The sequence below is a fragment of the Hemiscyllium ocellatum genome, chromosome 1 (assembly GCF_020745735.1).
Source record: "Hemiscyllium ocellatum isolate sHemOce1 chromosome 1, sHemOce1.pat.X.cur, whole genome shotgun sequence".
Classification (NCBI taxonomy): domain Eukaryota; kingdom Metazoa; phylum Chordata; class Chondrichthyes; order Orectolobiformes; family Hemiscylliidae; genus Hemiscyllium; species Hemiscyllium ocellatum.
This window is the reverse complement of record NC_083401.1, coordinates 14,372,691-14,392,112: the sequence shown is the minus strand read 5'-3', so window position 1 is coordinate 14,392,112 and position 19,422 is coordinate 14,372,691. Positions and strand designations below refer to the sequence as shown.

General features: G+C 45.0%; 1 protein-coding gene across 4 annotated transcripts in view; it reads right to left on the bottom strand.

Moving 5' to 3' along the window:
* Positions 1-19,010, bottom strand: part of si:dkey-183c6.8 (protein O-GlcNAcase) — a 62,514-nt gene extending 43,504 nt beyond the window's left edge. For all 4 annotated transcript variants that reach the window (XM_060837575.1, XM_060837656.1, XM_060837738.1 and 1 more), the window contains exons 1-5: positions 18,375-19,010; positions 15,004-15,055; positions 6,030-6,127; positions 4,262-4,392; positions 1,683-1,854 (exon numbers count right to left, since the gene is read on the bottom strand). In XM_060837575.1, the coding sequence (XP_060693558.1) occupies positions 1,683-1,854; positions 4,262-4,392; positions 6,030-6,127; positions 15,004-15,055; positions 18,375-18,414 (493 nt within the window). In that variant the 5' untranslated portion in view covers positions 18,415-19,010. The remainder of the gene's footprint in view (positions 1-1,682; positions 1,855-4,261; positions 4,393-6,029; positions 6,128-15,003; positions 15,056-18,374) is intronic.
* Positions 19,011-19,422: the final 412 nt, after the last annotated feature.

The window sequence follows — 19,422 nt, the reverse complement described above, 5'->3', positions numbered from 1 at the left end:
GGTACAATTGAAACATTTAAGAGGCATTTGGATGGGTATATGAATAAGAAGGGTTTGGAGGGATATGGTCCAGGTGATGGCAGGTGGGACTAGATTGGATTGTATATCTGGTCGGCATGGACGGGTTGGACCGAAGGGTCTGTTTCCATGCTGTACATCTCCATGACTTTATATGACTAGGGACTGGATCATTTGCGACCATATTCAATGAAGTTTAAAAGTTTGGGGTGGGGATCTCATAGAAACCTAAACAGGTGGGTGTTCCCAACAACTGGGAGTCCAGAACCAGGGGACACAATTTAAGGATTCAGAATGGAGCATTTAGGACTGGGATGAAGAGAAATCTCTTCACCTAGAGGGTGGTGAGCCTGAGAAAGTGGTTGAGGCCAAACATTTAATGTTTTCAAGAAAGAGTTCAATACAGTTCTTAGAGCAAAAGGGATAAAAGGTAATGAGTGAAAGATGGGTACTGTTGACAGTTGGATGGCCAGCTATGATCATACTGAGTGAGAGAGCAGGCTCAAGGGCTGAATAGTCTACCCCTTTTTTTTCTATGTGTCTATGTCATAGGTGCTATGTACAAACAAGTTGTTGCCATTGTTGAGTAAAGAGAGGAAGGGAGGAAAAGGGCAAGGAGAACAAAAGCTGGCCATTCGGCCCAACTGATCATTTATAGCCACAAAATCTTCCACCCAATCTATTTCAAACCAACCTGTCATCAAAATCCTAAAGTGTTTAACCAGCTTTCCTTAAATACAACTACACAATTCGTCGTAACCACATGCTGTGGGAGAAAGTTTCACATTCTCATCACTCTCTGGGTAAAGACATTTCTTCTGAATCACCCAATTCATGAATCCCAATCGAAAACAAACGCACCCTTCGATCCAACTCATTCATGCTGACCAGACACCCAATCTGACCTAGTCCCATTTGCCAGCATTTGACCCATATCCCTCTAAACGCTTCCTATTCATGTACCTATCCAGATGCCTTCTGAATGTTGTAATTGTACCAGCCTCCACCACTTCCTCTGACAAATCGTTCCATACACGCACCACCCTTTGCGTGTAAAAGTTACCCCTCAGGTCATAGTGGTAGAAATGTACAGCATAGAAATAGACCCTTCGGTCCAACTCATCCATGCCGACCTGATATCCTAACCTAACCTTGTCCCATTTGCCAGCACTTGGCCCATGTCCCGCTAAACCCTTCCTATTCATGTACCCATCCAGATGCCTTCTGAATGTTGTAATTGTACCAGCCTCCACCATTTCCCCTGGCAGCTCATTCCATACACACACCACCCTCTGCGTGAAAAAGTTGCTCCTTAGGTCCCTTTTAAAGCTTCCCCCTCTCATTTTAACCCATGCCCTCTAGTTTTGAACTCCACCCAACCCTGGGGGAAAACAAACTTTGTCTATTCACCCTATCAATGCCCCTCGTGATTTTTTAAACCTCTATGAGGCCATCGCTCAGCCTCCGATGCTCCAGGGAAATAGTCCTAGCCCATTCAGCCTCTCCCTATTGCACAAACCTTTCAGTCCCAGCAACATCCGACTCTATAACCTACATGCATGTATTTTGGAAGTAGCCACTGTCTCTGGATCTGCACCACTAACCAGACATTTGACGCAACACCCCCTGCCTAGACCAGTGGAACGGGCAGCCTGATGACGTACCAGTCGGGCAGAACAAGAAGATGGGAGGCTCCCCCAAGTACTGGTAGATCTCATTGGCCACTGACGTCTGAGCATGAGCGAATGAGCTGAAGGTTTCTTTGTCGGTGGGGCACATGGCGTGGTCGATGTCATCAAACAAGATGGCGAAGGCCATGCACCCAAATCCTTTGACCTGCAGGAGGGCAAAGGGTGCCAGAAAGGTTAGCAGGGCAAGTGGTGAGAAACTCTCAATTAGAGCAACTGTGGTAAACAGCAATAATGCCCATAGCACCAGTAACTACTACTACATCTATATCAAACCATTGACTGAGAGGACTGACCGTGACTCTGAATAAATGAAGCAATACTTCCTCCCATTTTGTATTCCAAACTGATAGGGTAAGTTTCAGCTCATGAATGTCTGTTTGGGTGTTCTAAGATGCAGTAATCTCCACCAGGTTCTCGTTCCTACAATAAAAACTCCCCTTCTCATGTTTAAATTCCTTTCGGGCCTGACTCCATGCCCCTGTCTGTTAGCTCATCATACTTTCCAATCCCTGTCTTACTTTCAGAATACTCTTCAAAATTACCTCTCTGACTAAGCTTTAAGGCACCCTTCCTAATGTATCCAAATTTGGTTCATCTGTTTAATGATATTTCTGCATTAAAAGATGCCGCATCAATGCAAGTTGTTGTATAACTGCTACAGAGTTGATACAACCACTCCAGTTGGACCAATGCTTTACCATAATTGAATTTTAAAAAAAGACTAACTTCTAACACAACTTCTAAAATTCCAAAGTGCTTCACGGCACATTTCCATGTCATTGCTGAAAGTCCATTTTCCCCCAGTAAGCTTCCACACACATCAACAACTCGATTCTCTGTTCAGGATGATGTTCATGATGCGGAGGTGCTGGTGTTGGACTGGGTTGGCCAAGGTCAAAACTCACACGACACCAGATTATTTGAAAACCCTAGCGTTCGGAACACTGCTCTTTTCATCAGTTATTCATGAGAGAGGAAGACATTAGACACAGACTTTATAAGGAAAAGATCGAAGGGTCATACAATCCAATTTGTTCACATGAGTTGTATGACCCTTTGATCTTTTCCTTATAAATTCTGTGCCTAAGGTGTTCCTTTCTCGTTAACACCTGATGAAGGTGCAGCGCTCCAAAAGGTAGTGTTTTCAAAAAAACAGGGATCTGTTATGAGAAATCTGCTCTTTGCGATTTTTATAAATGACATGGATGAGGAAGTGGAAGGGTGGGTTAGTAAATTTGCTGATGACAAACACGGTGGAGGAGTTGTAGAGGGCTGTTGTTGCAATGAGACATTGACAAAATGCAGAACTGGGCTGAGAAGGGGCAGATGGAGTTCAATCTGGAAAAGCGTGAAGTCATTCGTTTTGCAAGGTCGAATTTGAATGCAGATTACAGGGTTAAAGGCAGGATTCTTGGCAGTGTAGAGGAACAGATGGATCTTGGGGTCCACATCCATAGACCTCTCAAAGTTGCCAACCAAATTGATACGGTTGTTAAGAAGGTGTATGATGTATTGGCTTTCATTAGCAGGGGGATTGAGTTTAAGAGCAGCGAGGTTATGCTGCAGTTCTATAAAGCCCTGGTTAGACCACACTTGGAATATTGTGTTCAGTTCAGGTCAGCTCATTAGAGGAAGGATGTGGAAGCTTTAGAGAGGGTGCAGAGGAGATTTACCAGGATGCTGCCTGGAGGGCATGTCTTATGAAGAAAGGTTGTTTTTCTCATTGGAGTGAAGAAGGATGAGAGGTAATTTGACAGAGGTGTACAAGATATTGAGAGGCATAGATAGAGTGGATAGCCAGAGATGTTTTTCTCACGGTTATCATGAGGGGGCATAATTTTAAGGTGATTCGAAGGAGGTTTAGGGGAGATGTCAGAACTATGTTCTTTACACAGAGTGGTGGGTGTATGGAATGCACTACCAGCGGTGGTAGGAGAGTCAGATATATTAGGGACATTTAAGCAAGTCTTGGATAGGCACATGGATGATCATACCATGAAGGGTGTGTAGGTTAGTCTAATCTTAGAGTAGAATAAAAGGTTGGCACAACATCGAAGGCTGAAGGGCCTGTACTGTGCTGTACTGTTCCATATTCCATAAACTCAATTTTTATAACCTGGGGTCGTGTGATTTTTGACCAGGATGACGTTGGCTAGGGGATAATTCCTGACCAAGACTACACCCCTGCTCCTCTCCATGTAACTCTCTGTGTTCTCTCACATCCACCCAAGAGGGTCCCAGTTAGTTTTGTGCCTCATCTGAAAGATGGTGAATTCGGCAGAACAGCATTCCCTCAGTACTGCACTGGATCAACAACCCAGATTATGTGCTCTAGAATGGGATTTGAATCCCTGGTTTTCGGTCACAAAGACCAGCAAGCTATGTCTAACAGCAATTCCTTTTATTCCACGTGGGGCAAACTACATCTCATGAGCTTGGGTGGAATGAGGGTCTGGTTCTCAGAAGACCAACACGAACACGGCCCCTAGAATCTGTCCTGTCATTAACCCAACTCTCACGGATCTCTCTGAACACATCAAGATTCACACTACCTGCCTCAGTTTCTGCTTCAGTAAGCTCAGGTCACACGAGCTGGAGAAGGTGATGTCCTGTCCCGGGGAGATCGCGTACACAAACTCAACCCCGCACTCCTGGGCGGCCAAGACCAAGGCCTTCAGCTGCACTGTCGATAGAAAATAAGTAAAAGAAAACTGAAAATGAGATGAAGACAAAGGACCCCTCGACAGAACGCACATCAATGAGAGCAAACCTGTCTTGGACAGGTTACTTGCAGGTCAGGAGCTCACTAACTCTTAAATCATATCTGTAAATGTTGACTTGACACTTTAGAGCCTGTACCATACATGGATGATAATACAATGCAGGGTATATAGGATAAAAGGTTAGCATAACATTGAGGGCCGAAGGGCCTGCAGCGTGCTATATTGTTCCATGTTCTATAAACCCATTGGACCGTAACCTGGTGTCGTGTGATTTTTGACAGAAATTTATCATCAGGCTAAAGCAACCTCCACTTTCTTCATTCCATCGTCGGTACTAACCTCTGGGATTCCCTTCATAAACTTTTCACCTCTCCACCTTACTCTGAATGAGAACAAACAGTCCTTGTGATGTAGTGACAGGGGATGTTTGAGAAGTGCTGCTACAGAGATAATTTCGAAAGGGGAAGACCCATCATGAGGTTAACTAAAGAGGCTGGGTGGCACAGTGGTTAGCACTGCTGCCTCACAGCCCCAGGGACCTAGGTTCAATTCCACTTCCAGGTCTGTTTGCACATTCTCCCAGTGTCCGTGTGGGTTTCCTCCGGGTGCTCCAGTTTCCTCCCACAGTCCAAAGATGTGCAGGTTAGGGTGGATTGGCCATGCTAAATTGCCATAGTATCCAGGACCTGTGGGTTAGCCATGGGAAACGCAACCTTGCAGGGATAGGATAGTCTGGGTAGGATGGTTGGTGTGGACTCGATGGGCTGAATGACCTGCTTTCACACTGTAGGGATTCTATGCAAGTTAAATTGAAAGAGTTCAGAAAAGATTTACAAGGATGTTGCCAGAGTTGGAGGGTTTGAGGTACAGGAAGAGCCTGAATAGGCTGGGGCTGTTTCTCCTGGGTGCCAGAGGCTAAGGAGTGACCTTATACAGGATTATGAAATCATTAGGGGCATGGATAGAGTGATTAAGAAAGATCTTTTCCCCAAGGTAGGGGAGTCCAACACCAGATGGCACAGGGTTAAGGTGAGGGGGGAAGAATTTAAAAGGGACCTGACAGGCAACTTTGTCACGCAGAAGGTGGTGCGTGTACGGAATGATCTGCCAGAGCAATAAAAAAAACCAAAGAACTGCAGATGATGTAAATCAGAAACAAAAGCAGAAATTGCTAGAGAAGCTCAGCAGGTCTGGCAGCATCTGTGGAAAGAAATAACATTTTGGTTTGAGTGATGGGACAAAGGCAGAAAAAATGGAGTCAGATCAGCCATGATCTAATCGAATGGTGGAGCAGAATCAATGGGCTGAACTGTCTACCTTTCCTCCTGTGCATTATGTAAGGTGAAATCCATTGGAAAACAATGAAACAATAGCCCAGTTCCTCAGGTTCGAACAGAAAACACAGACTGAGGGTGTGGTGCTGGAAAAGCACAGCTGGTCAGGCAGCGGCTGAGGAGCAGGAGAATCGACGTTTGGGGCATCGGGAAATAAAACACAGACCAGCAACGCAGCACAACAGGTCACCACCAAGAACTAAGCTCACAGCCCAAAAACTCGCTCAGCAACCTCCTCGCCTCCGTCCAAACTCGCTACTTACCTGACTCTTCTGCTGAGTACGTCTCTCTCCATAACAGCCTGTGCTTCAGGTCATCCTTCGGGCCGTACATGTAGATGTTGAGTCCCCATCTCTGCATCCTGGAATAAGACAAAGACAAGTTGGTAAGTGACAGTCTGCTATAACTGGGAGGGAGGGTCACTGTGGGTGGTCAGGGCCGTAGATGTTACAGTCAGATTCTTGCACTCTCACTTCGGAGGTTTACGCTCAAATCTCCGCCAGTCACGAGTGTGGAGTGTTTCAGTCTATGGAAAAGGATTACTTTTTATCCATTCTTGGGGTGTGGAAGTCACTGGCTGGGGCAACAGTTGTTTCCCTTTCCTGACTGCACTTTGACCTGGCTTGCCAGGTCAATTCAGAGGGCAGTTAAGAAGGCAACTACATTGTCACGGAGTCAGCTGTGCGGCAGACCAGATAAGGATGGCAGTTTCCTTCCCTGGAAGAGAATAGTGAAGGGGTTGGGTATTTAAGATAATTTTTCCTATCAATTAATTTAATTTGCATAAGTTGCTCGGATGAGACTCGAACCCATGACCCTGAAAGCATTAGCCTGTGTCTCTTACCAGCCCAGTGACATTACCATCACTGAACCATCTCCTGAAGGAGAAACTGAGGGTAAAAACAGAAAGCTCTGTTGGTTGGATTGGGACATGGACTGAAGAGGCAGAGATGATATCAATGGCACTCTCAGTAGCAGTGCTGAGGCAGCACGGCACTGTTCGAGGTGCTGTCTTTCTGAAGAAGCACAAAGCTAAGGTCCCGTCTATTCTGCCCAATAAGGTGGAGGGTGGGTCTGGCTGGGATGCTCTTTGGAGGGGCGGTGTGGCCACGATGGGTCAAATAGCCAGTTTCCACACTGCGTAGGGATTCCATGTCTCAATGCATGTAAAAGATCCCATTGCACTGTCCTGAAGAAATCCTGACAAATTGCAGAATCTTGTTGTGAGTAAATTGTCTGCTCTGTTTCCAACTTTACAAATGTGACTATGCTTTATTAAAGTAGGTTAATGCAAAACATTTCAATCTACCTGATGAGCCCTTAGGATGTATACTAACTTTTAGTATGATTTCCTAAAAGTATTCCATAGGGAGTCAGAGTATTCAACATCTACTGGTTCCCCTTTATCTACTTACTAGTTGCACCCTCAAAAAAACCTAATCAATTTGTCAAATCCCTTTAGTAAAATCATGTTCGCTTGTTATAATCATCTGATACCTTTCTAACTGCACTTTAGGAATTCACTAACTGTACATTCCAGCACTTTCTTGATAACTGGCCTGTCTCCCTCTCCATCCTTTCTTGTAAACTAAGTGTTGCATTTTCTAACATGAGATCTGCTGGGATCATTCCAGAATTTTGGAAAATCAGACCCAGTGCTCCACTATTGCACACTTATTAATGCACATTTAAGGTGATTGTAATCTCCACTCAAGAACAAGTAAATAACCAAACCACTTCCCACTTACTCCCAGTGCCCGGTAATTCCCGATTTGAAACAATTCCTGTGGGGTCAAAACTATCACCAACATATAAGTTCCATTCCCTCTCTGAGTCGAAAGGACTCAAATTCATCACATTCACTTTTGATTGTTTAAAATAACTTCTATCATGTTGAATGCCAGTGAATCTAATCGGGGTAAAAACAATGACTGCAGATGCTGGAAACCAGATTCTGGATTAGTGGTGCTGGAAGAGCACAGCAGTTCAGGCAGCATCCAAGGAGCAGCGAAATCGACGGTTCAGGCAAAAGCCCTTCATCAGTGAATCTAATCGCTTCATATTCACTCCAATTCATAAAGAACTTCCAGAATGTCCCAGAATTATCTGCCTTTAAATTTCAGTCAATGACCAGCATTGGAATTCACTCAGAAGCAGCAGCGCATTGGCCTTTTGGAAAGGATTTCTATAAAAGAAAAAGGTATAACCATCGCCTTTTCTTGGCTTAAATCAATGAATAATCAATTCTCCAGAAACATAAATAGGATTGCTGGAGTATGAACATTTCTGATAGAGGTGGGGAGAAATACTCTCAAATGAAACTTTGGAATGTGCCACCATTGACTATATGTCAGGCTTCTTAAAATACCTGGCTCTGGAGATGATTGATTGGTTGGTTGGTTTTGGTTCCCAAAATTTTGTAGTCTAGGGGAAAGTTCCTTTCGATTGGAAAATCACAACGTAAGTTTTTATTTTGTGACGATACTATGGCTTTAAGGGGTGAGTTTTGTCCTGGTTTCTTTTAGAGAGAGATTATGAGATAGGTGATGAGCAGTCTACAGGAAGATAAGCAACTTGTGAAGGCTTGAGATTTTTTTTAAAGTTGGAACAATAGAAGCAGCCTGACTGGATGTGGTCAAGCTCCCACAGAACTAATTTGGCTTTCAGCAGTTGTTCTCATCAAGGTTGGAAGGCAGTGACACATTCCTGGACACTAAACTGTGTATGAGTTTTCTCTGGATGTTGTTTCCTCCTGAGTTATGGGAGTTGCATGTGAGACAATTCTGTTTTCTAAATTTGCCTTTTGCCAAATATTAGAACAGATACTGCTTGGTAGTAAAATCTAACATTTTGTTAAGTTGCCCAATAGAGATAAGTTATTCCAAGTCCCTCTTTCTTTTGTTGTATTTTAACTATAATGTTTTAATAAATTAGGTTTTCCTTAATGTCGAGAATTTGGCCTCAAATTGCATCTTGAACAGTACACCTCACATTTACCTTTAAAATAAGAAAAAGTTAGGTCTAGGCTACTTTCTTAATATATTGAGGGAGTCTGCTCCATAACAATTTAAAAAGGGAGGCAGACAGCAAGCAGGAACCTACAAGCCAAATAACTTCATATCAATTACAGGAGAAATGTTCAAAATGATTATTGAAGATCTTATTGCAGGCTACTTAGAAAGGTTCAAGGTAATCAGGCAGAACCAACATGGTTCTGAGAAATGAAAATCATGTTTAAACAATTTATTGGAATTTTTTTTGAAGGACTACATGCTCTGGATGAAGGGGAGCCAGTGGATGTACGATATTTAGAGATTTTCAGAAGGCATTTGATAAGGTGCCACATTGGGGAAAATATAGGTTCATGGTGTCGGGAGTAGCATATAGGCATGGATAGATATTCAGCTGGCTAACAGGAAGCAGAGTGTGGACAAAAATGTATTTTTTTTATTGACAAGGTGTAACAAGTGGTACGCCTCAGGGATAAGTGCAGAGGCTCCAACATTTCACCATTTATAGAAATTGCCTACATGCAAGGATTTGAATTGGGGAGTACCTCTACCAAATGAAGCGCAGTGGTTCAAGAAGGCAGTTCACCACCACCTTCTCAAGGGCTGCTACGGGTGTGTTACAAATGCTGGCCCAACCAGCGATACCCACATCTTGCGAGTGAATAAAAAGAGTAGGGAGAGCTTTACGCTCTATTATCCTGTGCTGTCCCTATCCTGGGAGTGTTTGATAGGTACAGTGTAGAGGGAGCTTTACTCTATATCTAACCCCATGCTGTCGCTATCCCAGGAGGGTTTGATGGGGACAGTGTTGAGGGAGCTATACTCTGTATTTAGCCCCATGCATCCCTGTCCCAGGAGTATTTGATGGGGACAATGTAGAGGAAGCTTTACTCTGTATCTAACCCCGTGCTGTCCCTGTCCTGGATGTGTTCGATGGGCACAGTGTAGAGGGAGCTTTACTTTGTATCTTACCCCTTGCTGTCCCTGTCCTGGGTGTGTTTGATAGGGTACAGTGTAGAGGGAGCTTTATTCTGTATCTGACCCCATGCAGTCCCTGTCCTGGGTGTGTAGAAGGAAGCTTTACTCTGTATCTAACCTGGTGCTGTCCCTGTCCTGGGAGAGTTTGATAGGTACAGTGTAGAGGGAGCGTTACTCTGTATCTAACCCCATGCTGTCCCTGTCCTGGGAGTGTTTGATAGGTACAGTGGAGGGGGAGCTTTACTCTGTATCTGACTCTGTGCTGTCCTGGGAGTGTTTGATGGATAACATGCTTTATCTCAATGGAAACATTGAGAATAAAAGTAACTGGTCTGTGCAATGTCAGGGTTATTCCTGATGATTGAATCATTCCAATTAGGGAACAACACACTCACGTTGGGAGATCAGCTCCATTTCAGAACTCGAATCAATCATCCTGTTCAGCCAAAGGGTCTAATTAAAAGCAAGGGTCGTTTGCAAATAAATGGCACAATGTAGCCTTCAGGCAGTTCTCAATCCCAGCAGAGCTCAGAGGACCAAATCTGCACTGCTGCTTTAATGGTACCTTGTCTTTATTTAGTTCCTCAGTAAAGGGCCAACAATAAACCATTGCCCCCAGGCCTTTTGCAGTCCACACCATCTTTACAGTCCCATCAGTGCATGCTGTTTTGGTATAACATGGTCCAGCTTTGATTATACATTGTTCTGATAATTTCAGCCAAAAATATCTGGTGAATTCAGAAGCCTGATTGCAAAGCCTTTCAACACTGTTGAAAGGAGACAGGTGTTGACAAAGCTTTTCATTTTGCACTCATCAGGAGAACTGCAAGAATTGCCAAACTTCACAGAAATGACAACAATTCCTGCTCCTGGGTAAAAGGTGCCAATGTGCTGGCAAGTCGAGTTTGCTTGACTCAGCTGTAATCATGGAGAAAGCAACAATAAACAATCAGCTCTGCATGTTTGAAGGTAACTCAGAAAAGATGTAAGGTAAAGAACAGGTTTCCGTACCTGCTGTTACTTAACACAGTTCTGTGTCAAGGTTGCTAGAAATGTTGTCAACTCATAATATTATACATATATTAAAGAAAAGTACTTGCCTTTATTGGTCAGTGCATTGAGTATAGGAGTTTTGAAGTTTTGCAGCTGTACTGGACATTGGTTAGGCCACTTTTGGAATATTGTGTGCAATTCTGGTGTCTCTGCTATAGGAAAAATATTGTTCAATTTGAAAAGGTTTACAAGGATGTTGCCAGGGTTGGAGGATTTGAGCTATTGGGAGAGGCTGATGGGCTGGGATCATTTTCACTGAGGATTGGAGGCTGAGGAGTGACCTTATTGAGGTTTATAAAATCATGAGGTGCATGAACAAGGTAGGGGAGTCCAAAACTAGAAGACATAGGTTTAGGGCGAGAGGGGAAAGATTCAAAAGGGACCTAAGGGGCAATGTTTTCACACAGAGAGTGGTGTGTGTATGGAACAAGTTGCCAGGGGAAGTGGTGGAGGCTGGCACGATTACAACATTTAAAAGGCATCTGGATGGGCATATGAATAGGAAGGGTTTAGAGGGATATGGGCCAAATGCAGACAATGGGACTAGATTAATTTAGGATATGTCAGGTATAGACAGGATAGATTGAGTGAATCCTTAGAAGAGTACAAAGAAAGTAGGAGTATACTTAAGAGGGAAATCAGGAGGGCAAAACGGGGACACGAGATAGCTTTGGCAAATAGAATTAAGGCGAATCCAAAGGGTTTTTACAAATATACTAAGGACAAAAGGGTAACTATGGAGAGAATAGGGCCCCTCAAAGATCAGCAAGGCAGCCTTTGTGTTGGGCGAAAATGGGGGAGATACTAAATGAATATTTTGCATCAGTATTTCGTGTGGAAAAGGATATGGAAGATATAGACTGTAGGGAAATAGATGGTGACATCTTGCAAAATGTCCAGATTACAGAGAAGGAAGTGCTGGATGTCTTGAAACGGTTAAAGGTGGATAAATCCCCAGGGCCTGATCAGGTGTACCCGAGAACTCTGTGGGAAGCTAGAGAAGTGATTGCTGGGCCTCTTACTGAGATATTTGTATCATTGATAGTCACCGGTGAGGTGCCGGAAGATTGGAGGTTGGCTAACGTGGTGCCACTGTTTAAGAAGGGTGGTAAAGACAAGCCAGGGAACTATAGACCAGTGAGCCTGACCTCGGTGGTGGGAAAGTTGTTGGAGGGAATCCTGAGGGACAGGATGTACATGTATTTGGAAAGGCAAGGACTGATTCGGGATAGTCAACATGGCTTTGTTCGTGGGAAATCATGTCTCACGAACTTGATTGACTTTTTTGAAGAAATAACAAAGAAGATTGATGAGGGCAGAGCAGTAGATGTGATCCATATGGACTTCAGTAAGGCGTTCGACAAGGTTCCCCATGGGAGACTGATTAGCAAGATTAGATCTCATGGAATACAGGGAGAACTAGCCATTTGGATACAGAACTGGCTCAAAGGTAGAAGACAGAGGGTGGTGGTGGAGGGTGGTTTTTCACACTGGAGGCCTGTGACCAGTGGAGTGCCACAAGGATCGGTGCTGGGTCCTCTACTTTTTGTCATTTACATAAATGATTTAGATGCGAGCATAAGAGGTACAGTTAGTAAGTTTGCAGATGACACCAAAATTGGAGGTATAGTAGACAGCGAAAAGGGTTACCTCAGAATACAACAGGATCTCTACCAGATAGGCCAGTGGGCTGAGAAGTGGCAGATGGAGTTTCATTCAGATAAATGCGAGGTGCTGCATTTTGGGAAAGCAAATCTTAGCAGGACTTATACACTTAATGGTAAGGTCCTAGGGAGTGTTGCTGAACAAAGAGACCTTGGATTGCAGATTCATAGCTCCTTGAAAGTGGAGTTGCAGGTAGATAGGATAGTGAAGATGATGTTTGGTATGCTTTCCTTTATTGGGGTCAGAGTATTGAGTACAGGAGTTGGGAGGCATGTTGCGGCTATACACGACATTGGTTAGACCACTGTTGGAATATTGCGTGCAATTCTGGTCTCCTTCCTATCGGAAAGATTTTGTGAAACTTGAAAGGGTTCAGAAAAAATTTACAAGGATGTTGCCAGGGTTGGAGGATCTGAGCTACAGGGAGAGGCTGAACAGGTTGGGGCTGTTTTTCCTGGAGCTTTGGAGGCTGAGGGGTGACCTTATAGAGGTTTACAAAATTATGAGGGGCATGGATAGGGTACATAGGCAAAGTCTTTTCCCTGGGGTCGGGGAGTCCAGAACGAGAGGGCATAGGTTTAGGGTGAGAGGGGAAAGATCTAAGAGAGACCTCAGGGGCAACTTTTTCACGCAGAGGGTGGTACGTGTATGGAATGAGCTGCCAGAGGATGTGATGGAGGATGGTACAATTGCAACATTTAAAAGGCATTTGGATGGGTATATGAATAGGAAGGGTTTGGAGGGATGTGGGCTGGGTGCTGGCAGGTGGGACTAGATTGGGTTGGGATATCTGGTCGGCATGGACGGGTTGGACCGAAGGGTCTGTTTCCATGCTGTACATCTCTATGACTCTATATCTAGTCAGCATGGATGAGATGAACTGAAGAGTGGGTTTCCATGCTGTCTAAATGTATGACTCTAAGTTATTGTGATTGTTTGAAATTTGGCACTTTCACACTGTCCTGAGACAAAAGGACTTTATTAGCCCTTCTCTATTTTCAAATTCTGTATCCACCAAGCAACTGATTTCACCAGATGCGAATCAAATTTCAGGAGAAACTTAGCAGGTCTGGAAGCTTCTGTGGAGAGACAAACAGAGTTAATGTTTTGGAGTCCATGACCCTTCCCCATAAGTGCTGAAGGTCACTGGACTCGAAGCATTAAACTGTTTCTTTCTCTGCAGACGCTGCCAGACCTACTGAGTTTCTCCTGAAATTTCCGATTTAGTTTTGCATCACATTGACGGTCAACAAAACCATCAGAAAAAGTTTCAGTCAAAAGTCAGTCCATCTCATACCAGGAGCCTCGCACCGTCAGAACTGTGGAAATGGTGAGGATTTCAAAACCATTCGGGCTAAGGTTGTTTCCACATCCACTTGCTTACCCGACTCAGCTGCCTACCAGTGCTAACCCATAGCCTACCTGCTCCTACAAATTTATTGAATAAAATGGTTGCCTCCAAGTCAACCAGTTAGCATTGTATTGAGCCTCAACACGAGAGCCGCTAAGGTGGATCCTGAGAACTCTTGGTACTATATCAAGAAAATGGCCCCCCATGTCTTGTCCAATATTCATCACTTGAAAACAACACCCGAAAGACCCCATAACATTCCTCTCTCAGCTGTCACTCAGTGGGTGGCACACATGCCTCACCAAAAGGTTTTGGGTTCGAGTCTCATTCCAGGAGTTGAGCACTGGGCTCAAGTTGGCACAGCCATGCAGGACTGGAGGAGTGCTACACTGTTGGAGGTGCCATCTTTCAGGTAAGATATTAAATCGAGGATCCATCTGCCGCTTGGGCATGAGAGGGAGCGTCGCCACCTGCCCATTCTCCTCCATGCCAATCACCATCCTGACTTGGAAATATATCGCTGTTCCTTCGCTGTCACTGCGTAAAAATCCTGGAATTCACTCCCTTAGGGCACTGTGGAGATTGCTGAACTGAAGGCAGCTCACCACAACTTTCTCCAGGGCAACTAGGGATGGGCAATAATAGCTGACGCAGCCTAGCCAGCAAAGTCCACGTCCCATAAATTCATTTTTAAAGAATCAGTGATCATACGTTCTTTGAGCAGAACGATGATCAATAAATACAAGTATCTCTTTCACCTCACATGCCTTGTGGACCTTGCTGTGTGTGTGACAGGACTCACAGTTGTCAACACAACAATGGGTCCTCCATTTCACAGCAATTATCCACACAGCAACAAGAACTGAGTGAGTGCCAGCACAGTTTCCTTTCACACACTCAGGTATCAAACAAGGAGATATGTTCCAGTTCAGAGCCTGTAGCAGAAGTCCACTGGATCATCACGCAGTGGGAACCCACTCTACTTCCCATGAGCAGCTGACTACACCATCTACTCACATTATTTAAAGGCTCCTGCCCCCTACCTTGGGCTACATTAACATAGTCATTGTAACTGGAGAACAATGTTGATTGAACACTGGGGTAAAAGCAAAGTTATGGTCAGGGATTAACAAATCCTAGAGTGTGTAATGTCAGCAGTCTAAATTCTGTCTACGTTACCACTTGAACAGCACCATCCTCTGTTCCATGGACCATGGCCTGCCATAGAAACCTACAAAGAGACAGAGATAAGAACTGGTTAACATTTCCCAGTGACAACAAAGAGTTAGAGGCACAGCTGGTCTAGCGGTTATTGTACTGGGCAGGCCCACCTTGTGAGTTTAAATCTCAGAAGAGAAACTTGTGAAAATGTATTTGTTAACCTGCTTTTAAGGGGAAGCAAGGTAAATACAGGAGAAAGATAACAATGGCAAAATGTTCCAACTGGGTTAAATGGAGCAGGGTGGAGGAAAATGATCCAGTTAAAGAGGCCGGTGTGTTTATTATTTTCCACGGAATGATATCTGATAAATGGCAGATAAACAAGCCGTGTGGGTCTGATTTCTCTGGTTGAGCCTTCTCCCACTTTTTCTGCAACTGAATCGATTATCATAACCATTTTTATTGCCTTCTCCATCAAATGTTTGTCTAAATTCCCTTCAAATACATCGATACTACCAAACTCCTGGGGTTTACCATCGACCAGAAACTGAATTGGACTCACCATAGAAATAGAATGGCTACAAGAACAGGTCAAAAACTAGGAATACTGCAGCAAGTAACTCACCTCCTGACTCCCCAAAGCCCGTCCATCATTTGCAAAGGCACAAGTCAGGAGTGTGATGGAATACTCCCCACTTGCCTGGATGAGTGCAGCTCCAACAACACTCAAGAAGTTTGATGACATCCTTGATTGTTTGACTTACCATCAACGCTATCTACCATCTTCAATATTCACTCCCTTGACCACCAACATAAGGTGGCAGCAGTATGTACGATTTATAGGATACATTCCAGTAACTCACTACATTTCTTTAGACAGCACCTTCCAACCTCATGACCACTTCCATTTGGAAGGACAAGGGCAGTAGATACATGGGAACATCACTCATCCCCTCCAATCCACTCACCATCCTGCCTTGGAAATATATTGTTGTTCCTTCAGTGTCACTAAGTTCTGAACTCCTTCCTTAATGATATAATGCCTATTTAATGGATTGCAGAGGTTCAAGGTTCAAGCTCACCACTACATTCTCCAGGGGAATTAGGGATAGTCAACAATTGCTGGGCCCAGCCAGCGATGCCAATGGAACAACAGCTCTTTGGTCACTAGTGTTCAAGCCACTACAGGGTAGCAAGAGTCAACTCCCCTTGAGATCAGCTGCTCTGGCAGGTTAGGGAAGATTGAGGGAGTCCCAGAATCTGGTGCAGTTCCATATACATTCAGTCAGAGTGAATCTTAGAAGAAAGTTCATTCGATCCCCAGCGTAGCTTTTTGACACAATCAACCAATTTGCATCACTCCACTGCAGCTCTTTCCCCATTAACCTGCAGATTTTATATTTCCAAGTATTTGTCCAAATTCGTACTGAAGCTCTTCCACCCCCCTTTCAGGCTGCAATGTCCAGATCACTAACACTCAGCACCGAGACACTGTCCTCACCACAACTCTTGTTCTTTGGTCGATTGCTTCAGATCTGTCTCTCCTGGTTACCCACATTTCAAACAAGGATATTACACACCTCTGGTGTAGGTGGGGCATTCTCACACACAGGTAGGCATACTACCATTGCACCATCAACGTTTAACCGAGGCTAAGCATTTTTAATTAACCTGTTCAGGGATATTATGACCTCCAGAGCAATTGGAACTTGAACTTGGGTCTCCTGGCTTGGAGGTAGGGACACAAAGGACTGCAGAATTTCACCAAGGCTCCTCAGACATCACCTTCCAAACCCATGACTACTTACATCTAGATGGACAAAGACAGCAGGTACAAGGGAACACTACCTACAAGTTCCCCTCTGAACTACTCACCATCCTGACTTGGAAATATATCGCCATTCCTTCACTGTCACCAGGTCAAAATCCTGGAATTCCCTCCCCAAGGGGCATTGTGGGTCAACCCACAGCAGGTGGACTACAGCGGTTCAAGAAGGCAGCTCACCCCCACCTTCTCAAGGGGCAACTAGGGTCAGGCAATAAATGCTGTGATGGCAACATTCCATGAATAAAACTAAACAATAATCTTTAGCCGAGCCAGTACTCGCAGGCAATAATGACTAGTCTTCCCAGTAACACTCACATCAACGAATAACATTTTATTTAGTTTAAGGGCAGCACGGTGGACCAGTGGTTAGCACTGCTGCCTCACAAGGGGCCCGGATTGAATTCCCCCCTCGGGCAACTGTCTGTGTGGAGTTTGCACATTCTCCCTGTGTCTGCGTGGGTTTCCTCCGGGTGCTCCGGTTTCCTCCCACAGTCACAAAGATGTGCAGGTTAGGTGAATTGGCCATGCTAAATTGCCCGTAGTGTGAGGTGCATTAGTCAGGGGTGAATATAGGGGAATAAGTCTGGGTGGGTTGCTCTTCGGAGGGTCGGTGTGGACTGGTTGGGCTGGAGGGCCCGTTTCCACACTGTAGGGGAATCTATTCTAAAAACAGACACCCAGCTCAATGTGACGGTGTGGGTGCATCACCAAGCTCTCTGTCTCTGCCTTGGCTTCTCAGCTTCTACTAAACTTAAGCCAAAACTGTCTTAGCTGCGGGGAGGGGAGATACTGGGTCGGAGTGGGCAAGGGGGACTCTCCTCCCTCTGACCACAAAAGGGATGAGAGATTTTCACATTCCCGGTGGGGAGGACATTCAGCCCATCCTGTCCTGTGACAGCTCCTGGGAAGAATCGTATCAGTTGCACCCTGCTCGTCGACAGCACTGGCGAATTAATCACCTGCATTCTTTAGAAGGGTCACTGACCCCACGTGTAAACTAAGGGCCCGTCAGACAGGCTTCCTTGTTTACCAATTTGCCAAATTAATACAGCAATGCCAAGGATTCTTGCAGTACATTATGGTGTCACGCTCTCTCTCTCTCTCTCTCTCATCAGTTGGGGATTGCCAACTTTCACTGGATGCATTCCTGGAGGTTTATCACATGATCTCTGTCAAACTGCTGCATCAGGTCAAACACCCTACCCCTGCCTTTAGGATTCTTACCAATATTAAGCCAACAAAACATTAAAACAACAATAATGTCCTTAACAATGTTAAAGCATCCCCCAAGTTCTATTTGCCAGCGGTGGCCAGTTTAAACTTTCATTCTTAGGGATTCCTGGACAGCACTAAAGCACTGCCCGAGGGTAAAGGCCTCTCTCTCTCTCTGTCCCACATTTTAATTTAAGAGGCGCAGCTACAGTGTCAGGACACGGTGGAGGTAGTGCCAGTGTTTTCTGCTGTTGACAGGGCCTGCTCAATAAGCTCCCACTGCAGCTGTCAGGTTTATACGGCACGGGAAAACTGCAAGACATTCCCTGTGCCAGGAACTGTCACTGACCTTCCACAATCCCACACAGGAAAGGTGGCGTCTTCTCCATACCGCTCCAGCCACTGTCAGCTCCCTGAGCTGCTCACGCAGCAAAGGCAAGTGCAAGAAGAGAGAGGGGGGGGGGGAAGGAAGGAGAGGCAGGGAAGGAAGGAGGGACGGGAAAAGGAAAAGGGGGAAGGAGAGGAGGAGGAAAGAGGGAGGAGGAGGGGGAAACGGAGGGATGGAGCAGAGAGGGGAGGAAGAGTGAAATGCTGGCGAGGAGCTGATGGCACTTTAGCTGCTCAGGATTTGCATAAGACTGTGACTCCCTCTCTCAGGGATCTAACTGTCTCCCTCCCTCTCTCTGTCTCTCATTCACTGCCTGAGTCTCTGTATTTCACCATCATTATCTCTATCTCTCTGTATTCCAGTCTTTCTTCTCCCTATCTCTATCCCTGTCTCCCAACCCGTCTTTCTCTCTAAATATATCTCCCTCTCTCTATTTCTGTCTCACTTCTGCTCCCCGACATTTACATCCGCCGTTTCTCTCTCTCTCTCTATCTGTCTCTCTGTCCCTGCGTTTGTCTATCTTTCTGTATGTGTATCTATCTCTGTCTCCCTTCCTGTATCTCTCTATCTGACTGTCTATACCTCCCTCCCTGTGTCCATCCCTCTCTCCTCTGGGATCACAGGCGGGTGGAGCTGAGGTTGAAGCGAGTCTGTTCGGAGGCGGAAATCTGCTGAGTAACTCTTTAGTGACTGGCCCCGGACTCTCTCTCTCTCTGTCTCTGTCAGCCCACAGTGTCGAGGAACACCGCACTAGCCTGACCTTCCTTAAGTTTATCATCTCACACCGAGGCCACCTGCAAAAACAAAGAAAAAAAAACTCAGGCATCATCATAAATATGAACGGATCTTGACCTCTGCAGAAGTCTGCAACATCAAACTCATTTAGAATACCCCACCACAGGTTTGACATGAGGGACTGGATCAGGCTTAGTCAACATTCAAGGGCTTCAGACTCCACTCCAGTGTCATGTTGAGGGAGTGACACTGTAAGAACAGCAGGGGACGATTG